General features: G+C 52.9%; 5 protein-coding genes across 5 annotated transcripts; 2 read left to right on the top strand and 3 right to left on the bottom strand.

Annotated features, from left to right (window-relative positions):
• Nucleotides 1-4729: 4729 nt before the first annotated feature.
• Nucleotides 4730-5800, bottom strand: Z517_10491 (uncharacterized protein; the record flags this gene model as incomplete). The annotated part of the gene is made up of 1 exon (XM_013424102.1): nucleotides 4730-5800. One exon carries the CDS (start codon nucleotides 5798-5800, stop codon nucleotides 4730-4732), a length of 1071 nt encoding a protein of 356 aa, XP_013279556.1.
• A 3428-nt stretch (nucleotides 5801-9228) lies between these two features.
• On the bottom strand, nucleotides 9229-11181 carry Z517_10490 (uncharacterized protein; the record flags this gene model as incomplete). Its single annotated transcript, XM_013424101.1, has 2 exons — nucleotides 9229-9474; nucleotides 9550-11181. 2 exons carry the CDS (start codon nucleotides 11179-11181, stop codon nucleotides 9229-9231), a joined length of 1878 nt encoding a protein of 625 aa, XP_013279555.1.
• Nucleotides 11182-13921: 2740 nt separating this feature from the next.
• Z517_10489 (uncharacterized protein) lies at nucleotides 13922-14976 on the top strand (the record flags this gene model as incomplete). The annotated part of the gene is made up of 2 exons (XM_013424100.1): nucleotides 13922-14317; nucleotides 14368-14976. The coding sequence occupies 2 exons, from the start codon at nucleotides 13922-13924 to the stop codon at nucleotides 14974-14976; spliced, it is 1005 nt and encodes a 334-aa protein (XP_013279554.1).
• Nucleotides 14977-16918: 1942 nt separating this feature from the next.
• Z517_10488 (uncharacterized protein) lies at nucleotides 16919-19721 on the bottom strand (the record flags this gene model as incomplete). The annotated part of the gene is made up of 6 exons (XM_013424099.1): nucleotides 16919-18005; nucleotides 18053-18945; nucleotides 18999-19266; nucleotides 19319-19425; nucleotides 19480-19574; nucleotides 19628-19721. 6 exons carry the CDS (start codon nucleotides 19719-19721, stop codon nucleotides 16919-16921), a joined length of 2544 nt encoding a protein of 847 aa, XP_013279553.1.
• Nucleotides 19722-19900: 179 nt separating this feature from the next.
• Nucleotides 19901-21128, top strand: Z517_10487 (uncharacterized protein; the record flags this gene model as incomplete). Its single annotated transcript, XM_013424098.1, has 5 exons — nucleotides 19901-20062; nucleotides 20395-20454; nucleotides 20524-20545; nucleotides 20642-20926; nucleotides 21040-21128. The coding sequence occupies 5 exons, from the start codon at nucleotides 19901-19903 to the stop codon at nucleotides 21126-21128; spliced, it is 618 nt and encodes a 205-aa protein (XP_013279552.1).
• Between the last annotated feature and the right edge of the window lie 286 nt (nucleotides 21129-21414).

Here is a 21414-nt window from a genome sequence, read left to right as displayed (position 1 = left end):
AACGAACTGGGACCATCCCACGTCTAGGATGTCAGTCTCCACCCCGATCGAACGAGGAGGTGGAGGGGGTGTCTTCCCGTTCTTACCTTTCGGAATCCCGTGATGGGGAATGGTACTCGTGCTAGGGAACACTACCTGCGCGGTTTCTAGAATCCATCTTGCGACGGAGTTCTTGTTCGTTCCTCGTTCCCTTACCAATCACAGTTTCAGTTGGGTACATGCCATGCCGCTCGTCATCGCCTGATCTCTCAGACCATAGACGCCTCTCTCGCATGCCACTGACGTGCAATCTTCGATGAGGCATCAATCAGTCAACCTCATCCATGTCTCATGTCTCATGCTTCGTACCTCGTGGTCTTTTAGCCTTCTTGTGTGCCGCTTCGTTGCCACCTCCTTGATGGCTAGAATTATACAATCTGTCGTTTCATCCGTTTTAGAGTGCTGTCCCACCCCCCGGCTAGTGCTAGTTTTGACGCAATATTGGGTGTGTTTGTTCCATGGTTCTCTTCTCTGGGCAATTTGGGGAAGGTGACCCAGGGGGGGAGCGCGTGGCGGTCATATCCCGTCCCCGGGGACATCAGAATGCACAATCCTCTTTTGAGGGGGGGGGGGGGAGACTAAAACTGAAGAAGAGGAGGGGAGGAGGCATTTCGTGGAAACTCGCGCTAATCCACCAAGTCAGGGACACCACCGCAAGGTTACATACATACGTACATGCATGACGGAGCCCCAGGTACGTGCCGTAACGGGATCTAGCGTGGACTGCGCATCTCTCTCTTGGTGTCGGGGGATTCCACCATCTAAGTGCTCTGCTGGCTGGGAGATGGATGTCACCACTCCTCTCTCTGACATGCAGAAGTGGTCTGTCTATGATCAGCACCTCATTTACAGAGTCCATCCTCTGCCTCCCCAAAAAGGAGCCACGCAGTCCAAGCTTGTACAAGAGCAAGGTTGAAGTGAACCGGCGAAATCGAGTATCACTGCTGCTGCTGCTGCTGCCGCCGCCGCCGCCACTTTAAAGTCGACCGATGGATGCAGGCTTCAAATGCAGTGATTCATTTTCATCAGTAATCAGGAAACGATCGTCAGCGCTACTCCGCGGCCCCAAGCAGCGTGTGGTATACTGTAGGTATATTCCGACCTAGCTCGGTTGCCTTGGTCCACTTCACCGCCGACATGGCAGCCTTGCCCGGTCTTCTCACGGCGAAGTCCTTTGTTGGGGTTGTTTGGTCCAGTTTACAATCTTGTCACGGAATCAGGATGCTCAGGAAAGAGAGAATGACTTTAGAGAAGAGGAGAGGAGAGGAGAGGACGGTAGGACAAGGTCACAAAGGCTTCAGGCAATCCAAACTTTCAATCCGATGCTATGGGCAGTGTTTTACTACGGTTGGTGCCTTGCTGAGGTTTTTCCGCCTCTATCCTATTCTCCATCGCTCTCAATTTTATGTCTTGTTCTGGAGAACCGAGGCCACCGTCCTCTCCATATCAGCGGTCTGGACCTCGGCGTCGTCCTCATCCTCGCATGTTGCTGCTGTACCACCACGCAACACGCGGGGTTTAACGGGTAACGGGGGTGACACAACAGCAGCCCATGCAAGGGAAAATATGCATTCATTGACCGGTTACCGAACCTACTTTTTTTTTTTTTTGACACATTCCGGTTTTTGTCCTCCAGCGAGGATTCAGCTCAAACAAGTACCTAGGTTTCTTTTCACGAATGGGGAAATGGGTCATCTGGGGATCTTCATCGTCCATGACTCCCGAGTCCTCTTGAGGACTGACTGTATTGGCTTCCTCTCCCCCCTCCAGCCCTTGCCCCTGCCCTTGCCCTACATTTCTACCACAGCAGCCGGATCGACCGAACGAACAATAAAAAAAAACATACAAAATCCGGACTATGCGTCAAAAGTCCCATTCCTATACCCAAAGCGCCTCACCGCATGCTCTTCTATCCTTGTCCTTGTCCTTGTCTTTGACTCGGATCTGGATTGCCTTTATCCGTGTGTCTGCCTGCCTGCCGGCCTGCCTGCCTGACCTCGCTCGTTAAGGGTCAGCCCTATCGCTTACTGTGCGACGTCAATCAAATCGAAAACGCCCAATCCATCCCGGGGTGGCGGTGTGACACATATAGACCTGGTGTATACAAAGGTACAAAGTAGAAGTGGGAGTATGCTCCGTAGGAGTACAGACAAACGGCATTGACCTTTTCCACTTCCTTGAGGTGTATTCTCCTTACTCTAGAACTGTCCATGGATATTCAACCGCCGTTTTATACCCAGTGTTGCCCCGTCAAGCTTACAAGCTTTCAAGCTGTCAAGCAGCCCGGCCTTGAAATATGGGATATGGGATGTAGACATGGACATAGACGTAGACACAAAAATACGGATATAGATACAGCTATAGACACAGGTATTGATACATACGGCGTTGTAAGGGGTTATCAGACTCATGTACACTGTCCCACAAACTTACTGGGCAGAAGCTGTCCAACGTCAGTGCCAAAAAGTCACAAGTCAAAAGTCAGCCTCGTCGCGAATACATATGTATTAATATGTAATACGACCCCCGAACCCAAAAATCCCCAAGTCCAGATCCCGGCCTTGGCTCCCTATCCCCACTGGCGTAGGTCCCGGTAAATACATACATGGTAGAAAAGGACTTCCTTGGGAAAAAAGAAATGAGGAAGAAAGAAAGAAACAAAGTCAGTCTCGCCTCCCGGATATCGGGCCCGGCCATGACCATGGCTATGAATGGGTCAAGTCGTCATTGTCTGTTTTAGGCGTGTGCGAAAAGGTTCGAGGTAGATGGTAAGAGGTAAGAGGTAATAGGCCTGGGTGGAATACCGCGTCGGGTTAAAATAGATATGTGTCCACACCGTATCGTCCCTGGACAGGCGCTGCGCAAAGCAAAGGACTTGGCCGCAGTTGACTTCCCCTGACGCGAATCCTGGAGAGGTATTCAGGCAACGATAGGACTGCAAGTCCCGATCAGCAAGCATATAGTCTCGTCGAGTCACGCGCACACCCCAACGGTGACAAACGGCGGCGGTGGCGGCGACAGCGATAATAACAACGGCCCCTGCATCTGCATATGACCTGCCCACACTGGCAGAGGCAGTTTCCGATCATTTTTCTTTCCCTCGCGCAAAAAAGCAACTTCAGTCCAACCCCCCTCCCCTCCCCCCTTTTGCCACTTTCGGGACGCCCAGCATAGATCTCCACCGGGCGATGATGCACGCATGCATCTAACGGCAGTCGCCTGTGCCTGTAATGCTGGAGTCGACCAGGACTGTGGGGACCGGATTGTCATTCTGGCCTAGTCTGTCACTCCCTCGGCCTTGTTCTGTGGAGGCGAAGAACAATGGACAAGACTGACTGACTGTGAGACCGAGAGCGAGAGAGGAGAGTGGGAGAGAGGCGAAGACTGGTCGGGCCGTTAGTTTCCTTCCTCGCCATTGCCCTGTCCCTGTCCCTGCCCGTGCGAAAGATGAGCGGATTCAGACAATCCCGTCTGCCTGTGCGCCTCGTCTCGTCTCGTTTCGTCTCGTCTTGCAGCGTCTTCGGGCCGCTCTCCCTCCCACCCTTCCTCTCTTCAGCCTCTAGCAGCTTTTACCGCCCTCCGTGGCCCACAAGTCCAGAGTCCAATCTCGCCTTCTCGATGGTCTTTTACCTGTAAGGCGAGCCCAGTGTCGAAAAGGGGACGAGTAGCAGCGAACGACCTGTCCAGGACCACCACGACCGCAGCCATGTCATGCAAACCTGGCCCGCTTCTCATGAAACAGTAGCCCAAATCCAGAGATCGACGACGGCCGTGGCGTCGCACCGAAGGTAAAAGCCCTCCCCAATCAATACCCGTGTATGATCGCCTGGAAAGTCAGCCTCGCTTTGTTTGGCACTTCCCCCAAACCCGAGAAGAAAGAAAGAAAGTCTCTGAACCTCGCACCGAAGCGGGAGATTGTGCATAGCAAGAATTGGAAACTGAGGACAGCCGCAAATGAAAGACAATACACCGAGTTCTCTTGGTATCAGCGTTTCCGTTCCTAACAAGGTCTGTTCCCATTCGTCATATCATCGTTCATTGGAGTCGTAATCATATCTGGTAGATGGTGTATCTCGGTAATGACAGGCCTTTCCTCCCCTTAACATGGCGATTTCAAACGTGCGCGAGGCATGCTATGGATATAGTAAAAGCAAAGTAAACAAAGTAAAAAGCTTCAGAAGCTTCAAATCAGGACAGACAGCAGACGATATATGAATACATCCTACCGTCACCTTTTCTGTGTGAAATGACCACCCCCCCATCGCTTTCCGGCCCTCCCTTTCCTCCCCTAGCACGCCCCGATACTCTTACAATTTTCGTTGCGTAGCATCCTCCAGAAAAATTCCCCCTTGGTAAGGAAAAAGATAAAGTAACACGCGGAAAAGACTGGTTGAATGGTCGATGGGCCAAAAAAAAAAGCCATCAATGTCGAACAAAGAAGGTCTTGCTCGAGCTGCGAACCCCACGGATTCGTCGGATTGTAGGGTTTGGCTCCCTCGTCGGTAGTGACTGGTGGAGAAATCATCCGTTTAGGTCAATTTATGACCTTTCGAGTCGTTCGACGTTTGTGATTGATTGCGGAAGGCGGTTCGACCGCCGGTTCTGGCTGGCGGACACGCAGCAAGATATTCGCGCTGATTTTGACTGGGAGCCCATTTACCCAGGGCTTGTTGACAGAGAACCGATAACTTCAAGGCTGTTCAGGCTTCATAATCACCTCGACTTTCCGACCTTTGCCTCTTCCTTTGATACCCTTGTTGCTATGCTTGTAGAGATCCTGAAAATAGGAACGGAGCTCAGCATGTTCTGGGTCCATCTCGTTGTGCGCAAACTGTTCAGAGAGCTTTGCCAATGTCTCTTTGTGGAACTTGTTCATGTGTGCTTTGAGGTTTCCCAGTTGTGTGAAGACTTTGCCTCCATGGCTGCCGTCCAAGCCTTTGCAGCCGTCGAGTTTACATTCGTACTTCCGAGTTCGGGTCCCTGGATCGGATGAGGATCTTTTTCGGTTCGGTCGTTGGCCAACATGTCGTCGCTCGTGAGTTCGAAGGTTGCCCAGTTGCGAAAACGTTTGTCTGCACGTCGGAACAGAGCATGTGTACGGCTTCTCCCCCGTATGGGAACGAAGGTGAATCTTGAGGTGTGTTGGTTGAGAAAAGGACTTGAAACAATCGGGATATGGGCACAGATGTTTCTTAGGCTTGCCACTGGCACTGCTAGCTGGCACAAGCATCTGGGGAGGTAGCAGTGTCTTCATGAGTGAGTCGACTTCGGAGGCATTGTCTGGAGCAGAGCTAGCCAAAGATTGAGGAACGATCGGAGGAGTAGTATGGCTCGACGAGATGATGGACTCAAGCCGGTTCTGCTCTGACAGATCGCAGGACAGATAGCTCGAGGGTGCCTCTGAGTAGGTGGAGCGGCCATCATCGAAGTTGCCCCGCTCCTCTCCAGCCCAACTCGTTGGCGTCGTCGGGCCTTGAGCCGGGGTGAAATAGTCCATGGGAGTGAAGTCGTAGTCAGAGAAGCTGGTGAAAGTCTGAGCACGAGCCAGGGTGGTCGGCGGCGCAGAGCCTGGAGTGCTGAAAGAGTCATAGTCGTACATGTCATGCGAAGGAACGTTCTGCAGGTAGAACTCCTGAGGAAATGTTTGCGGCTGTGCGGTCGCTGGTGGCTTGGAGGGAGCTGGCACCGACGTGGGCACCATCCATTGTCTCAATTGATGCATATGCCACTCGATCTGGTCGGCGGTAGGATTGAAGGCCATGTTCAACATCGAAGGAGGAGTCGTCGTCGTCGTCAACGTCTCGAGGGGGGTTAGCACGCCAACAGATATGTTCTGTCCAGGCGAGCTCACTTCCGAGGAAGCCAGGAAGAGTCCGAGAAAACAATCAATGGTACTCTGGATAGCGTGAATGCGTGACTCCGGCGCGACGCTCGGAATGGATCGAGGCTATAGAGTAACACTTTGAACAAGCAAGAGCCAACGACACGACTACATTGCACTCGAATTCTGGCCCAAGGACTGGATTGGCAGTAGATCAAGCAAGAGAGTGCAGATACGGGGGAACGAAGTGTGGGGGTTCGAGTGGCCACTGGCTGGAAGACGGTGGTAGCGGTCCTGAGGTCGGCCAGGATGAACGGACAATGAAGACCCTGAAAAGCAGCTTTTTGAGCAAGGAACAGTCCTAGAGCTTGGAGATGTAAGCCGAGTCTAACGTGGTCTATGGATGGGTAGACAGTATAGTCCGAGTGACGAGATCCAACTGGGTATTATACCTCTTCGCTTGACCCGACTCCATTGTATGCTCAGACAACCAGTCAGCAGCGTGGGCGGTGCCAAAAAGGACAAGCTCCCTAGCATGATGGTTTCAGGGATTCTGCGGAAAACGGAAGAGATTGCGTTCCCCATCGCACGTATCTGGTGTCGTCGAGGCTAAGGCATCGAAAGGGTGCAGCCTTGCCCCTCCGCCAGCTCGAGCGTGGGTGCGACAAGGCCATTCAGCGCCTCTGCTTACCGCTTTGGGGCGAGCCAGATGACACAAAGGTGAAAAATTTTTCGAGATCCAGCATCGTCTCAGTGGCTGCCAGAAGGAGAGGGAAGCCTTCAGGCCAGTGAGAGTCGCCCTAGATGATTTCGGGATACGCATATGCGAGGTAGGCATGGGTACGCATAAGGGGAGGGATTAGGGCTGCAAGGGAACAAACTTACTCAGGCCGGGGCGCACAATGCAGAGTCTGAGGAGATGTCGTCGTTACCCTAAGGTGGGTCGGGGGGGTGGTGGTGGTGGATGAGCATGACGGCCAGGGCAGGGCCAGGACCGATAGCCTGCAGCGATCGTTCGATTTGGGGTCCCTTGCAAGGGACCTAAGAAGCAAAGAAGGGATCCTGGCATGGGGAGGAAAAGTTTGGGGGTATCGGGTCGCTAAGTCTGAGTAGTTCATCCGTCATAATCCCAAGTCGGCGCTGGTCAAGTCGCAGACCATTTTGAGCTGCATGAAAAAGCTCGGATGAAAAAAGCTGCTAGGTGGAGCAGGACGAGGGATTTGGGCAACCTTTGGCTGGTGGCTTGAACAGGATTCCACACACTATACCGTTAAAGGAGACTCCACGCTTTAGAGACTCGTGGCGCCAACTTGGAAATAAGCGAGCGCCCAGGCTTGATGCGTGGTCGATTGATCCTAGGCCGTGCATGCTGCGCGTTCATTCCTCCCGGCGTCTTCCATGGAATCTTTGGGAGGACAAGCCCGGCCCTTGACTTCCGCTTGAGGGGGGTGCGGTGAGGCTTAGATCTCTTCTTGGGTCAACTTGGGAAAACGGACGAGCCAGGCACAAGATTCGGCTACTGTTAGTGACCTTTCGCGCGCGGCCAGTGCCTGAGTGGTGTCTTGCAGCAGCTGAAGTATTTCCTATCGGGATTTTCTCCATGCCTGAGCATGCATCCAAGATAGCTTGGGCTGAGCGAGAAAATTTTTTTCTCCAGCTGCAGGATATCGTTCAGAGTTGAAACTGGGGTTTGAGGAGAAGTCTTGGAGTGATAGACGAGGGACCTCACCAACCGGTTCGTGGGTTTAGGCACATGATCAGGAGAAAGAGCAAGCGATCCAGGGCTTCGTAGTAGTTGGTCCGTTGCCTGGTACATCCCACGCGGTCTTCCCCTCAGATTGACTGCCCTGTGGCCCAGACACAACTGGTGTTTTTACGCAAATGCTGCAGTGAAGAAAACCTCGCCCCCTCTTGACCCGATACATACGATCCTCGATTTAGTTCAATGAGTGTTAGCCTGTTATGGGAGAGACTGCAAGATGATCACATGAATGGATAACAACTGAGCAAGGGTGGCTTCTTGTTTTGAGAGGACAGCGGGGGTACCAGGCGGCTGGAGCAACGAACGAATGGTTTGAGGTTGTGAGTCCGTGGCGCTGGCCATTGATCAAAAGGAGAGATTGATACGTCTTGTCTGGGTAAGGAAGATTCAAGTTAGCACGGATGAAGGAGTGATTGACGATGGAGGAGGAAAGGGGGAAACGGGTACGCCCGCTCTGGCTGCGCTCGGCCGCCTCCGAAAGTGAAAAAGTGAACTGAGGACAACGGGTATAGTACCAAGTCACTTGTGTATCTTTGACTTGGGACTTGGGTCTCGGATGATGTGGTGCCGTGGTGTGGTACTTGGTACCTCGTTGGACTGGGTCCGCCGACACTGTCGACAAAGTCAATTCTGCTCTTGGAGGAGCTATTGCCAGCTGGTAGCTAGAGAAGAAAAAGAACAATACATGTCTGTAACTGCGACTTGTGCTGTAGATCCCGCCCCGGACCTTACGTCAGGGCTTGCGAAACGCAGGGGACTTGGATGCCCAGGTTTGACTGCCCAGTGCCCACCAACCACTACCACTTATCTTAATCGCTAAACCACCATCACCACCACTACCACCACTGCAGACTTTGACGAGGGCCGTACGGACTTTGTGGTGCATCCCCGACGAAAAAATTCTTTCCTGATTATCAACGTATTCGCATTTTTGATTGGATTGCTCAGCTGCATCACGGTAGGGATCGAGAAATCTCTGACAACGAGGCTTTCGCTCTGCCCAAGTCGACATCAGCGATGGTAATCACCATGCTTCCTTTCCACCCACGTCTGTTCCCTGCACTATCTCCCCGTCCTGCGACCTAAACAACCGAGCAATACGCAAACTGAGCAAATTTTTTTCATCGAAAGTATAGCCCAAAGAAAAAAGAACATTGGCTGCGACGGTCGCTTCAACCTCATTCCCGACTCGCCTGATCCGCCTGATTGACCTCAAACAAACCATCCACCAGACACACCCCCCCAAACATCCACTAATGCGAGCCCGCCACGCCCATAAGAAGTCCAGCCATTCCCAGAGCCCGGTGACCGTCAAGCTAAAGAGAATACTCCCCCAGAGCCATGAGGCCCCCTCATGCAGATGAGCCCGGGCTCCTGCAACTCGAGTCCTCATACCTCTGCCGTTACTGCCGGATGCCCTTCCAAGTTCTTCGATCTGTTCATAACCACTGCAAGCAGCTGATATGGGAAGGCGAAAGTCTCCAAAAGCCAAATCATACACATGCACATGTAACTGCGAACTCCGTCAGCCGTCCCAATCCTAGTCTCCTGCCGGGTTGCTGCCGTCCATTTTGCTTCTAGAATATTCACGCATTCTCCACTAGACTCAGAGTCCTTGGTGCGCCCCTCGCCATGTGGTATACTGCCAGATTCGAGCCTTCATGTCTCCTGATCCCGTAGCGAAGAGATGGCCCGTTGGACACGGGGCGACGGATATCACAGAGTTCTTGTGACCTTGAAGCATCATCTGCGCATTACCGGTGTTGGGGTCCCAGAATTGGACTCCACGGTCTTTGGACCCAGACATAACCCATTCGCCGCCGGGAGTGAGGCAAACCGAGAGCACATAGTCCTGCGCACGAACCACCGTTAGAGTTTCTCAGACATAATACCAGAGGCAGGAACCGGAAGGGGGAAAACAACTCACCTTGTGCCCCTCAAAGGTGCGAATACATTTGCCGTCCTTCGCGGCTGCAGCTGGAATGAGGCCTCGCTGTGGTGTGAGTTCCCACATCTTAATCGTCTTGTCCAAGCTACCGCTGACCAGCTCCCGACCACTAGGGGAGAACGCGACCGAGTATACACTGTCCTTGTGGCCCTGTGGCCCTTCCAGTCGCTCGATGAGATATCCACTCGAGCAATCCCAAACCCGGACACTCTTGTCTAGGGAACCGGCTGCGACGAAACGTCCATCCGGGGACATGGCTACGGTAGTCACCCCGTCTTCGATCGAGAGCACCATGACCTGTTGGTTTGACTCAATGTCCCACAAGCGAACGGTTTTGTCGCCGGAGCCCGAAGCAATCAACCGACCAGTTCGTGAGAAGTCCAGCGAATAGATGTCTTGCTCATGTCCATCGAACGTGGTGCGGATGCGCTTGCTTGCGATGTCCCAAACACGGATCCTCTTGTCTTCGGCGCCTGTCGCCAACAGCTTGCCATCGGGGGAGAAGCAGACAGATCGGATGTACAAGTCACCGTCCTTGTCCTGGACGTTTTCGTCGAGCAACTCGCACACCTTCTGGCCGTCCCTTGCGTCAAAGATTTGAGCACTGCGATTGCAGCCTGTGGCGACGTACTTGCCATCGCTTGAGAAGCGTACACAGCAGACAACGGAGGTGTGCTGAAGATTGTGCAAGAGAGTGATATCAAGCACACGAGGAACATTTGGATTGAAGACGGCATGCCATTCGCCATCGGCGCTGGTCCGCTTGAGATGATCTGGCAGGTCATCCGGGTTCAAATCGGCGAGAACGTTGCCGACATTAGGATACTGGCCTTGGCCTGGCATCTGATGACGCGGTCCAAGCTGCATGTCGGTGCCTGGAGGAGTAGGCCGGGGGATTTGAGGCGAAGCTCTTGGGTCATTCTGATACGGCATGGCCTGTGGTTGGCCTGGATGTTGCTGAGGAGTTGCAGGCCCGGGTCCAGGTCCACCTCTGTTAGCCATGGATCGATTCTTCCCAAGACCCGGGGAATTGGTAGGGGGTTGTGGTTGCGGCCCATAACCGTTCAGCGTAGGACCCTGCTGATAGCCGGGAAAGGAGTTAGGTGGTTGTGGCGGCGGACCCTGGGGTTGTGCGGATGGCGGAGGTGGTTGCAGAGGATGCTGCTGAGGAGGAGGTTGTTCTGGTGGAGGAGCCAGCCCTGGACCACCTTGACCTTGGTTTGCCATGATTCCACTAAACAACCCACCCTGGCCGTGTCCTAGAGCTGGGGGTGCTTGTGCTGGACCAGCATGCTGAGGAGGGCCACCGAGGTGCGACTGCACCTGGGACCCTCCGCGTAGCTCCAGTTCATGTCGCAACAGACGAATCTCAGCCTCGTAGTCTTGCTTCATCTTCAACTGATTCTGTTCCAGCTGATAGACCTTGTTGCGAATCAGCTCCATCTCTTGAATCTGTTGCGCGACCTGGCTCTCGACCTGCTCAGAGGATCTAGACTGATTATCGAATTCGGCTCGTAGCTGGTCCAGGATCTCGTTCAAGCGGTGGTTGGGCTGGCCAGGAGGCGCAGGCCCCAAATTGGGGTTGCCGCGGTGTGTCGTCGAGTTAAACATGTTGGACGCACAATGAAATATTGATGGCTATAGAGTTGTCGCAAGATGAGCGATGATTGCTGGCTGTAGCGATGATCGGTGAGACGAGTGAAGAAGAGAGTTGGGGGATTACCACGAGCGCAGGTACCTGTTGTTCGGCGGCGAAAGAAGCGTGAAAAGGCGCTAGTGGTAAGGGTAGAAAAATTGCGGATAAGCTCACACAGAAGCCCCGGGCGACGGCCCAAGGCACAGCTGATCCGGTAAAGGAGCGCTGGTGCGTGCCAGATATCGATGTGGTCGGCGGAGAGAGTTTAGTGATGGAGAGAGAGCCCTGCGCAGAGTAAAAGGAGCCAAGAGGAAGAAGGGGGGGGACGATGGTAAGGCGCGAAGGAGGAAAGGAGAGAAAAGTGTGTGTTTGGTGGAGGTTGTGCAAAGTAAAGACGGGAGGAGGAGGAGCAAGCAGCAGCGGAAGGAAGCAAGCAAGACACGAGAAATGGGGCCGATGCAGGACGAACAGGAGAATAATGGGGGCGAGCTTTTGTTTGATGGCTTGGTTGGACTGAGTTAGTTAGGCTACCACTGACTACCGAACTGCCAACAGTGGAAGGCCCTTCAAGCCCTCGTATCTCCACATCACAGAACCATGATGCAGGCCCAGGCGCCAGACTCCGGATGGCAGATGTGGTTGTAAGTAGTAGGTGCCCGGGGGAGAAGCCAAATAAAGAGCGGGCAGGGACATGCAGGCAATAAGCGGGAAGCACGGGTTCCCTGGAAGCAGACGCTAATGGAGGCCGCTAGGCAGCTTTACTCACACGATTGGCAGTTGGCCCAGAGCCTGGGTCCGTGCTTAGGTGAACCGAAAGAGCGGAGAAGCCCAGGAGCATTGGGGTTTTGCAGCCCGGGCGTTGTACCCTGTAGAGAAACCAAGGCCGCGCACATCAGCGCCTGTGAGAACGACTGCATACCTACAAGTAGGTAACAATCTCACCGGCCTTTGATTCGATCACGGCCCTCATACATCAAAAGGTCGGGTCAAAAGTCCGAAGCAGGTAAGGCAGCAGTTGGTCTTGTGTATCCGCGTGCGTGGTGACACCTCCGTCAAGATTGCGACTGGGTCTGTGCAGCTACAAAGGGATGCAGAATATCTTTGCTATGGAATCATCTTCCGGTGACTGGACCACATCACCACAAGCTCTTCATACTCTTACCTCCGATTCCCTTCATCAAGTAATTCTTGAAGAGGAAATGTGGAAGGGAACGCTAGGCTAAGAACCAATTGCAGATCATCGGGCTGAAGCGATGAGAGCACAAATTACACCATCATGTCTACAGGACGAGACGGGCATTCCCGAATATGCGGGCTAGTCGGTACACTGCAGGCAGAGGTAGGGGTGGGCGATACCATGCTATCCTGACCAATGTTTGACATGGGCGAGCAAACACGATATGGGCGGAGCTCAGCGCGATCAAACTTTGGCAGACCATGGTCATCGTCATCAGGCTTAAGTATAGCAGTTTGCTCGAGGTCTGAGGGGAAACAAAAACAGAGAAGATAGGCGGAAGAGGTCGGAGAAAATCAGCACAAACTCGTTCAAATGCTTCGAGTCGGAGGGTATGACATGGCAAAATTGATTGCAGGAGTGAAGCTAGAATTGGTAACAGGTGTGGCAAAGGCTGAACCCTTTTCGACAGATTCAAATGAAGGCTGCCAGAGGTCTGCTGAGAATGCGCCGTGTCAATCTCAGGGTTGGGCCTGAACGTTCAGTAGCAACCCTGCCACATGCGCCATGGTTGTAGAGCCGGGAAATGTGAGTGTCTTCAGGACACCACAAGAACTGTTGTACAAGGTTGCGCACCGGAGGAGTAGCCATTTGACGAGTATTGACCCCCGTGTTCCATCTCTTGAATCCTCCCCTTAGTAAATCCTTCATCGTAGACCGGGCTTCCGTCTCTTTCACTGGGGCGACGCCAAGTACTGTCGAGTATATCCATCGCATTGTACCGACAGACTGTTCTGGAGGTTCTGCATGTTGGACCTGTGGCCATTCATCTGTTGTACAAAGTCGTCGCGGAGGACTCTTAGTTTGCGAAAGGTGATATTAAGCTAAAACCGATCAATATAAGGTAACGTTGATGTCAACTGGGAGGACTGTACCTGATCAATGCGGGTTTGGGTTCACTTCGCGTGTATCCTGGCACCGTTAGCCCTCCATACAATTGAAAGCATCCCAGGACTCATACCCAGATACAATATCAGGGGGAGGTATCCATAATGTACGACTTCGCGGGTGATGTCAAGGATCTTCCCTATGCGCTCCTTTGAGGTTATTGTTAAATGATATTCTGTTCTTTGCGTCAAGTGTCAACGGACCTTGGTCTCTTCAGAGAACTGAATCATCTTGATAGCTATACGGAGGTATTGCCAAAATTTACGAGAATAAACGTTCGGATGGGGGGATCAAGTTGTCTTTGAGCGAGATATGGGGTGCTTTGATGCGAATAAAATCATGCAGGATGAAGCTGCGGAACAATTTCATGAAAGCGACGGAGTCACGTGGGTTGATAAACCACACTAGTCTTAAAATAGTATCGCGCTCTTCTTTTAACAGCCTTTCACTGTCGCCAACAATTTCGCCATCACATACGAGTAGAAGTGCACAAGTCATTCGAACTTTTTGGGTTCCCTACTTGTTCCAAATCGACCAAGGAAGACTGTAACACTACACAGGTACCCTGAGCACCGTCAATTCCTCTCAACACCATGTCCAGCGCAAGACACTGGGAACAAGACAAGGACTCTACCATCTACATCGGTAACCTCGACGAGCGTGTTACAGATGCTCTTGTCTGGGAGCTGTTTCTGCAAGCAGGCCGCATTGTAAACGTCCATCTACCAAAAGATCGGGTCACCCAATCACACCAGGGCTATGGATTCGTCGAGTTCAACTCGGAAGAAGACGCTGAATACGCAGCAAGGGTCATGAACCAGGTCAGGCTCTATGGCAAACCCATCCGCGTCAACAAAGCCAGCGCCGATAAGCAGAAGTCTGTCGAAGTGGGTGCAGAGTTGTTTATTGGTAATCTGGATCCAATGGTTGATGAAAGAATGCTCTACGACACATTTGGACGGTTTGGCACATTGGTAGCTGCACCAAAGGTATGTCTAGCCCTTCTCGCCTGTCCTTTGAACTGTGCTAATGCAAACAGATTGCCCGCGATGAGAACAACTTATCGAAAGGATATGGATTCGTCTCTTTTGCCAACTTTGAATCTTCGGATGATGCCATTGCCAATATGAACGGCCAATACCTCATGAACAAGGAAGTCTCGGTCCAATACGCCTACAAAAAGGACGGCAAAGGTGAGAGACACGGTGACCAAGCTGAACGAATGCTCGCTGCTCAAGCAAAAGCTCATGGTGTCCAACCCACTCCTGCCACAATCCCAATGGGTGGCCCAGTGTTTGGTGGCGTGCCACAAACTCCCGTTCCTCCCGTGGGATTTGCACCACCAAATGGCAATTATCAAGCTGTGCCGCCACCAGCACAAGCAAGGCCACCACCTCTTCCCAGCGCGCCGCTCACAGCTCCACCGAGTGGTCTTCCGGCGAGACCACCTCCGAGCCAGGCTGGATATGGCGGTCCACAGGGATTCATGCCGCCCGGCTTCAATCAGGTACCTGCAGGCTTTCCACAGCCGAATACACTACCCGCCGGTTTTGCGCCTCCTCCAGGATTTGGGGGTCCACAAGCTGGTACGATACCTTCAGCACCCATGCCGCCGGGCGGGTTTTCCGGATACGGTATCCGCAAGTAACCACGGTGATATACTTAAGGGCCGTAAGAGCTATCAGCGTTGCTATCACCAACCTCATCAACCTCACCAAGTGGTTATGGAAATCACCATGGTTGGGTTTCTCGCCATATTGAGAAAGCATCTTTTACGACTACGGACTTGTGAATCTCGGTCCTTTCCAGGACCTTCCAACCTTCCGCGCGCCTCTCGCATACCAATGGTCAGCTCTCCTCGTAGCGGCACTGAACCATAATTCGAGAGAATATTGGTGGACTACGGTCAATGCGATCCTAGTGTCTTTTCACCTGGCAGCGACTAGTCCCACTCAAGAGTTGTCATTCTGCCTAGCTGTACAAGTCGCTTGCGTTCGTCGGAAGAGGCACTTTTCTGCAATTGCACAATTGGAAAGTGAAATTCTTAAGTCCCTGTGCAGCCCAATGGTACCCAGGAGGTATGGGCGACTGCACTGATTGGCACACAGCGCTCAGTCAAATGTTAGGTGTACGCTCGGGCGTTTTGCAATTCAGCCAGAAGCATGATCCTGAAAGACTTAGTCTCTGTCCCAATGCGCTGGACACAGGTGGTACTATCAGGACAAGAGGCGAGGAATCGTCGTTTTGGAGGGAGGAAATTACTGGTTTTGTCGGGTGGGGGACACAAGTCGATACAAGATGAGGAGTGCGCTCGGAAGCTATTGAGGGTCAGCACTCCACGATGAGCAGCTGCGTGGTGGAGAGACTCCCATGGTGTCGCCTCGCCCATTTTCGATATTCAGACCAACAGGATCGCCGCTCGAATACTGTCATGGCCATCACAAATGACGACACTGTCTCATTGGCAGATGAGGGCTGCTATCATGGCTGAGACGTGGTTATGTGGCACTCAGCTGCTGCCTGGAGAAAGAATGCAACTTGGGACCAAAAAGATCGAGTTTGGCGCATGCAGCAACGAAAGACAATCCACTCGAACAGCATTCCTGTCTGGATTTCTGTTTTCTTCGCTTCTGGGTCTTCGCGTCAGCGAGCAGGGGACACACCTCCGCTTCATATACCACGAGAGTGCCAAGGGCGACAAGAACATTCACACCCCATGATGGTCTGGAGGATTTCGACTCAGTATCTAGTATGTCGAGACCCGAGCGGAGCAGAGCACAGCGGCGGGGCAACGCAATAAAAGAACACAGGATGTGAGATACCTTACACCGCGTGTATTCTTTCTCTCTTTCTTCCTTGTCCTTTGTTCCACTGTTCCTTTTCCCGCTCTCGACGTGTCGATGCTGCTCTGCCCTGATTCTTTTTCTGTACAAGATCACCCACCCACCCAGACGCAGACACATAGAACGCTGTCTCTCTCTCTCTCTCTCTCTCTCTCTCTTGCGGTCCCGTCCACAATTACAATGACAATCTCTAGGTTGGAGATCACTGGCAGCACCCATCCCACCGACCAGCCACTCTCTTTCCTCGGCGGAGTTTCGCCAGCCTCGCTGGCTTACAACAATCATGTGTGAACCCGAACATGGTTGCGCCGTATGGTCAAGAGCCCCTGTCGGAGACACCTAGATGAAGATAAAGATACAGATATAGATATAGACATAGACACAGAGATAATGTGCTGTTACGCTGCAGCTACATAGCAACAGTATGTCTTGTCTTGTCTGTCTGCATTGCCATCGCCATCGCCATTGTCATTGTCATGGTAAAACAACGTGATACAAGAAAGGTGCAAAAATCATCTGTAGTTAGGCTAGTTGGTGTACAGTTTTCCTTTCCCCCTTGACAGTCGTGACAGTTCCAGAGGCCGAATCTTGGATGTAGAAGAATGAATGATGGTGGCGGTCTTTTCTTTCTTTCCTTCCTGCTTCACCAGGATGCGGCTCGAGGCACTTTCGTCCTCCTCCCATGGGCTTCCCACACTGGATGTCCAAGACCTGAACACCCGCCCGGACAAAACCCCTGTGCCACATCTATTCAATTCCATCGGCGGCATCTGCTGCTCCATTCTCTCCAGCTCCTACCACCGCCGCCACACCATTCGCCCCATTCTCCGTCTCGTCCGTCTTCATCACCTCATCCTCAGTGGGCTTCTCTTCCGCTACTGGCAGTGGCTTCGCTAATTCATCCCGGACCCAACTCTCTTCTACCGCGTATTTCCGATGGAATACCCTGGCCCATCGCCCACCCCACGCCTTCAGCAATTCCTCGTCTTCGGCACGTAACGCATCAGAGCTCTCCATCATCTCGTCTTGATTCCCGTCCCTGATGCTCACAACCGCGTCTTCGATCGTGGCAAAAAGCGACTTCATGGTCTCGAGTTCGCGAGTCAATGTTTGCTGGAGTTCCGACCTCTGTTCGTCCGAGAGACCAGGCGAGCGAACGGCGGCCACGATGCTGCGAACCCGCCCCGCTACTTTGCGAGTTGTGTTGCTGACAAGTTCGTAACACCATGTGGTGGCGAGGAGTGTGCCGCGGGAGACATGGTCAATAAGCGCCCACTCGATAACACTCTCAGGGGTCAAGATTTGGTAGTTGAGTAATTTGTCAACGAGAATAGTTCCGATGCCACGTTGATCTTTCCAGTAGTCCACGACGGAGGTGATGATTTGCTTCCTGCAGGCGGGACTGGTAGCACTTATCGCCAACAGACGCTCTTTGCACCGTTCAATGCAAGCTAGAGCGTGAGACAACGATTTGGAACCAATCCAACACATCGAAGTAACAAAGACATCGGTTGATACAACAGAAGGGTCGGACAGTCCTGACGCTGCTGCTTCTTCTTCCACTTTTTCCAGGATGGGACCGAATTCCTCGCTGGTGGCTTTGCGTCGGATCAACTGCGCAACTTCCTTTCCTTCGGCAGCAAAGGGCGTGGATTCATCGTCGTATTTGAAATCAGGCACGTCCTTTTCTTTGGCTTCCGAGATCAGGGCTTGATAAGGTTCTGGTAGGGTCCCCTTGATGCGCTTCGAAAAGCTGAGTCGGATCTCTTTGTCCAAGGCGTCCATAATAAAAGCCTTTCTTGGGTGTACGTCAGGTAGATTGACATCGTCGACCCTAGGACAGTTAGAAAATTCAAGGCAGACGCAGGGGTCGCAACATACCATTCAGTCCATTTCCACGTGAAGCCGAAGTTGCTGAGATGATGGGCAAACCAGTCCAGGAAGCGCTGAGAGAGTTCCAGATCCATCTTGTCCACATTCCTGTATAAAAAGCGGATTGCTCGTCCCAGACTTGGTGCAACAGCAGCGGGCGCGAGCTTACATGCCTCAGTGAGCACCGAATGATAGTACACCAACTTATGCTCAGGGCCAGGCAACTGCAGCAGCTGAGAAAATGCCGCGTCCACAACAACATCCTCTGGTTTCCAGGTTGCCTTGTCCCCGGCGACCTCCCGCAACTTGTCAAATGGCGTGGCCCTTTTCACAAAGGTATCCGGCGCAAAGTAACAGTCGACATCGATCAGAAATTTGGCGGCCACCGCTCGATTGAAGTCGAGGACGTTGATTGTGTCGGACAAAGCGTCTCGAATCAGGAGTGCCGCAGGATCAGACACAGGAGGGACCGTCTCAATATCTTGTTCGCGATAGACTGAGAAATAAATCTCCGGGAAAAGTGGCCGAGGGCCATTTTGAACAGTCTCTGGAACAGTCACGGTCGGGAACTGGTGTTTCTGCGCCCCACCCAATGCATCCTCCTCTTCAGACGAGCGCTGCCCTTTCCACGGCCGAGGCAGACAGGCCAACTCCCAAGCATTCTTGGCCTCGTCTTGCATGTGTCTTTGAAGAAGCGCAAGAGCACTCTCGGAACCAGCAGGCGCTCCGACTTCGCGGTTCGGGAATGGATCGACCAGCGACTCCAGAGGATGGGCAGTTGAGGCAATGATGTCTGTTTTCTCCAGCAGAGCATTGGCGTGATTCTCGAAACCCGTTGCCGAAGATGCCATGGCGTATGGAAGTGTCATCAAGATAACTTTGACAAGTTCGAGGCCCAAGGACTGTTTTGCTGGGTTAGTGCAGGGTTCAGAGACAGCACCGTCAAAAAGCTTACGTCTTCGGAAGACTTCATTTGCAAGTCGGCTGCACGGGAGAAGAGTTCTTCAAGCAATGGAAAAATGCCATCTCCCTCAAACATGCCCTGAAGGCAACCGAGAAGACGCAGATAAAGCTTGACTTCACGCCATGCGCCAATATTCAGTTGTTTTTGCAAGGCCTCTCCGACTTTGACCAAGACTTCAGACGTGAACTCGGGTTTCTGCACATTGGCTAGAAGGAGGACGGCCGCGACAAAGGGAATCTTCAGGGGTTGTTCGATGGGCCTGCAATGGTCAGATAGATCGCAGATGAAGAGATGGTGGGAGCAAGCCTCACAGCTGCACCACGAGCTCCAAGAACCCCGAAGTGAGATCGGTATCAAAGTAGTTCGCCGCTAGAGTCTTTGCGATCGTTGCAGCTTCATCTTCTGCTTTTCGAACAGGCTACCGTTTTGTCAGCACTTGTAGGTGAACAATCCAGTAGCACACGAGGCTTACACTTTCTGCGATGGACAGCACTTGTTTGCGCAGAGTCACCGCAAGTGGCTCGTCGTAGCGGCGGCGCTGTGGACGACGATCTTCGTAGTCATCCTCTGGAAAATCATCAGAATGGAATGGTCATCGGACACAAGGAAGGATCAACCACCTCTGTATCTTCGTTTTCTGTTGTTGAAGTGGCCTCCTCCTCCACCTCCTCCGCCACCACCACCACCCCGTCGTCGCCGGTCATAATCTGCCATGGTGAGAGTCGATCGCACACTGAGCTAGTGGAGAAAGTGATTGCGAAGACTGGATATGTGATAATCGCAAGTCAGGTAGCGAAGAAAAAGTATAGGAGACGCGTTGGAGACATAGGGTGAAACTCGGTTCAGTCGCGCAGCCGAATCATCGAGGGCTTGGCAATTTCGCAGCACAAGGAATGGTCGAACTGCTCCGAGCTGTCGGCGCGCTCGCGCAAGACGGTGTCGCATTTAAAACCATCTGGTCGCGACTTACCCTCTTCTCGCTTTCTTCTCACCCTCCTACTCACGCCCTCACGCACCCTCGCGGCGACGGTCTGATGCCTACTGTAGTCCGCCTGGTACGCCCTGTCCCAAAATGAGTTCCATGATTGGCGACGGTCAAGGGGGCTCCATTTTTTGGATCTCTACGAAGTGGTCTTGACTTCCAGACCTGAGGTCGGCTGCTTCCCTCCTGTCTCGTCGACTCGCCGACCCTGGACACAAAATGGACTCCCTCTCGCGTCTGAGCGTCGAGGCTACAATCTTCTCTTTCGAATCCTGCAGCCTCCAACGGCTGTCTCTCCTCGCTCCGTCCACTGTTACTTCATGACTGACGAAGGCCGAACTCCTTGTGCTTTTACGCGGACCACCATGGGCCGGCACCATGTGTGGCAGGAACTAACTTTCCAAGGACGTCGAGCTGATCCTGCAATGTGTCGATGGCACAGAAGACGACCGGAACTGGAGACTAGTATACAAGGTCGATCAGCCCCGCGTGCAAAACAACCGCGATCCTGAGGACGTGACTCAAGTGCCTTAGGTCCTTCGAGCACTCTCTCCGCGTACGCTGTTCCTTCACGTGTTGACATTGTGATGTGGTCCAGCGCCGGGACGGTGGCCAAGGATCACACAAGGCTATTCTATCTACAACGACGCAGGTCTCCTGCTCCAGTTGGCAATTGCCGATGGTGCCATATTTGGGTACGACACTCTCGCCGACCTACGTCAGCAGGCCATTCCGGCCGGCGAGGATGAAATGATTCTCCGATTCAAGGATGCAGCGTTGGACCAACCGATCTTATGGAAATGCACGAGGACTGGCGGGGTGACCACCGACCCGATGCCGAAAAGCGCATTTCTCGCGATTTTCAAGAGTACACTGGTCAACGCCGGCTACTTCTGGAGCTTGTCCATCCACGCCATTAGGCGGATGTTGGGAAAAGGTGCTGACCTTAAGTCTCCCGCTCACTCGTCGTTCCCGGAGACACCTTGTAGCTCCTACACCATATCCACGCGGCTGACGTTCCCTGCCCTCCACGCTAATTCTACACGTTAGGGCGACACACCGCTGTCGAACGCTCACAGCACTTGACGCAAGCCGATCTTTTGCTCTCCCCGCCGGCAACACCACTCGCATACGACTGAGGGTATGTAGCGTCGGCTGATTCTTCCATTGAAGACGAGTTGTCCACTGTCGGAATCGGCTTCAACAATGACGGCGTACACTCCCACGACAGACTCTGGCGGCGGCGTAACCGTCTCGAAGAGGGATATATGCTGTCATTTTCTGTCATGATCCATTTAGTCCCGAGATGGATACGCCCGCAGTTGACTCCGGAGGATTACGTCGCCGGAGACCAAGACGATTTTGTAGATCCTGTTTCGCTGCCGATTCCATAGCCGCACTCTGCTCACGTATCATCAGATGACC

Source organism: Fonsecaea pedrosoi, assembly GCF_000835455.1.
Source record: "Fonsecaea pedrosoi CBS 271.37 unplaced genomic scaffold supercont1.7, whole genome shotgun sequence".
Lineage (NCBI taxonomy): Eukaryota > Fungi > Ascomycota > Eurotiomycetes > Chaetothyriales > Herpotrichiellaceae > Fonsecaea > Fonsecaea pedrosoi.
Note: the sequence above shows the minus strand (reverse complement) of the source record. Positions and strands in the feature narration are given on the sequence as shown.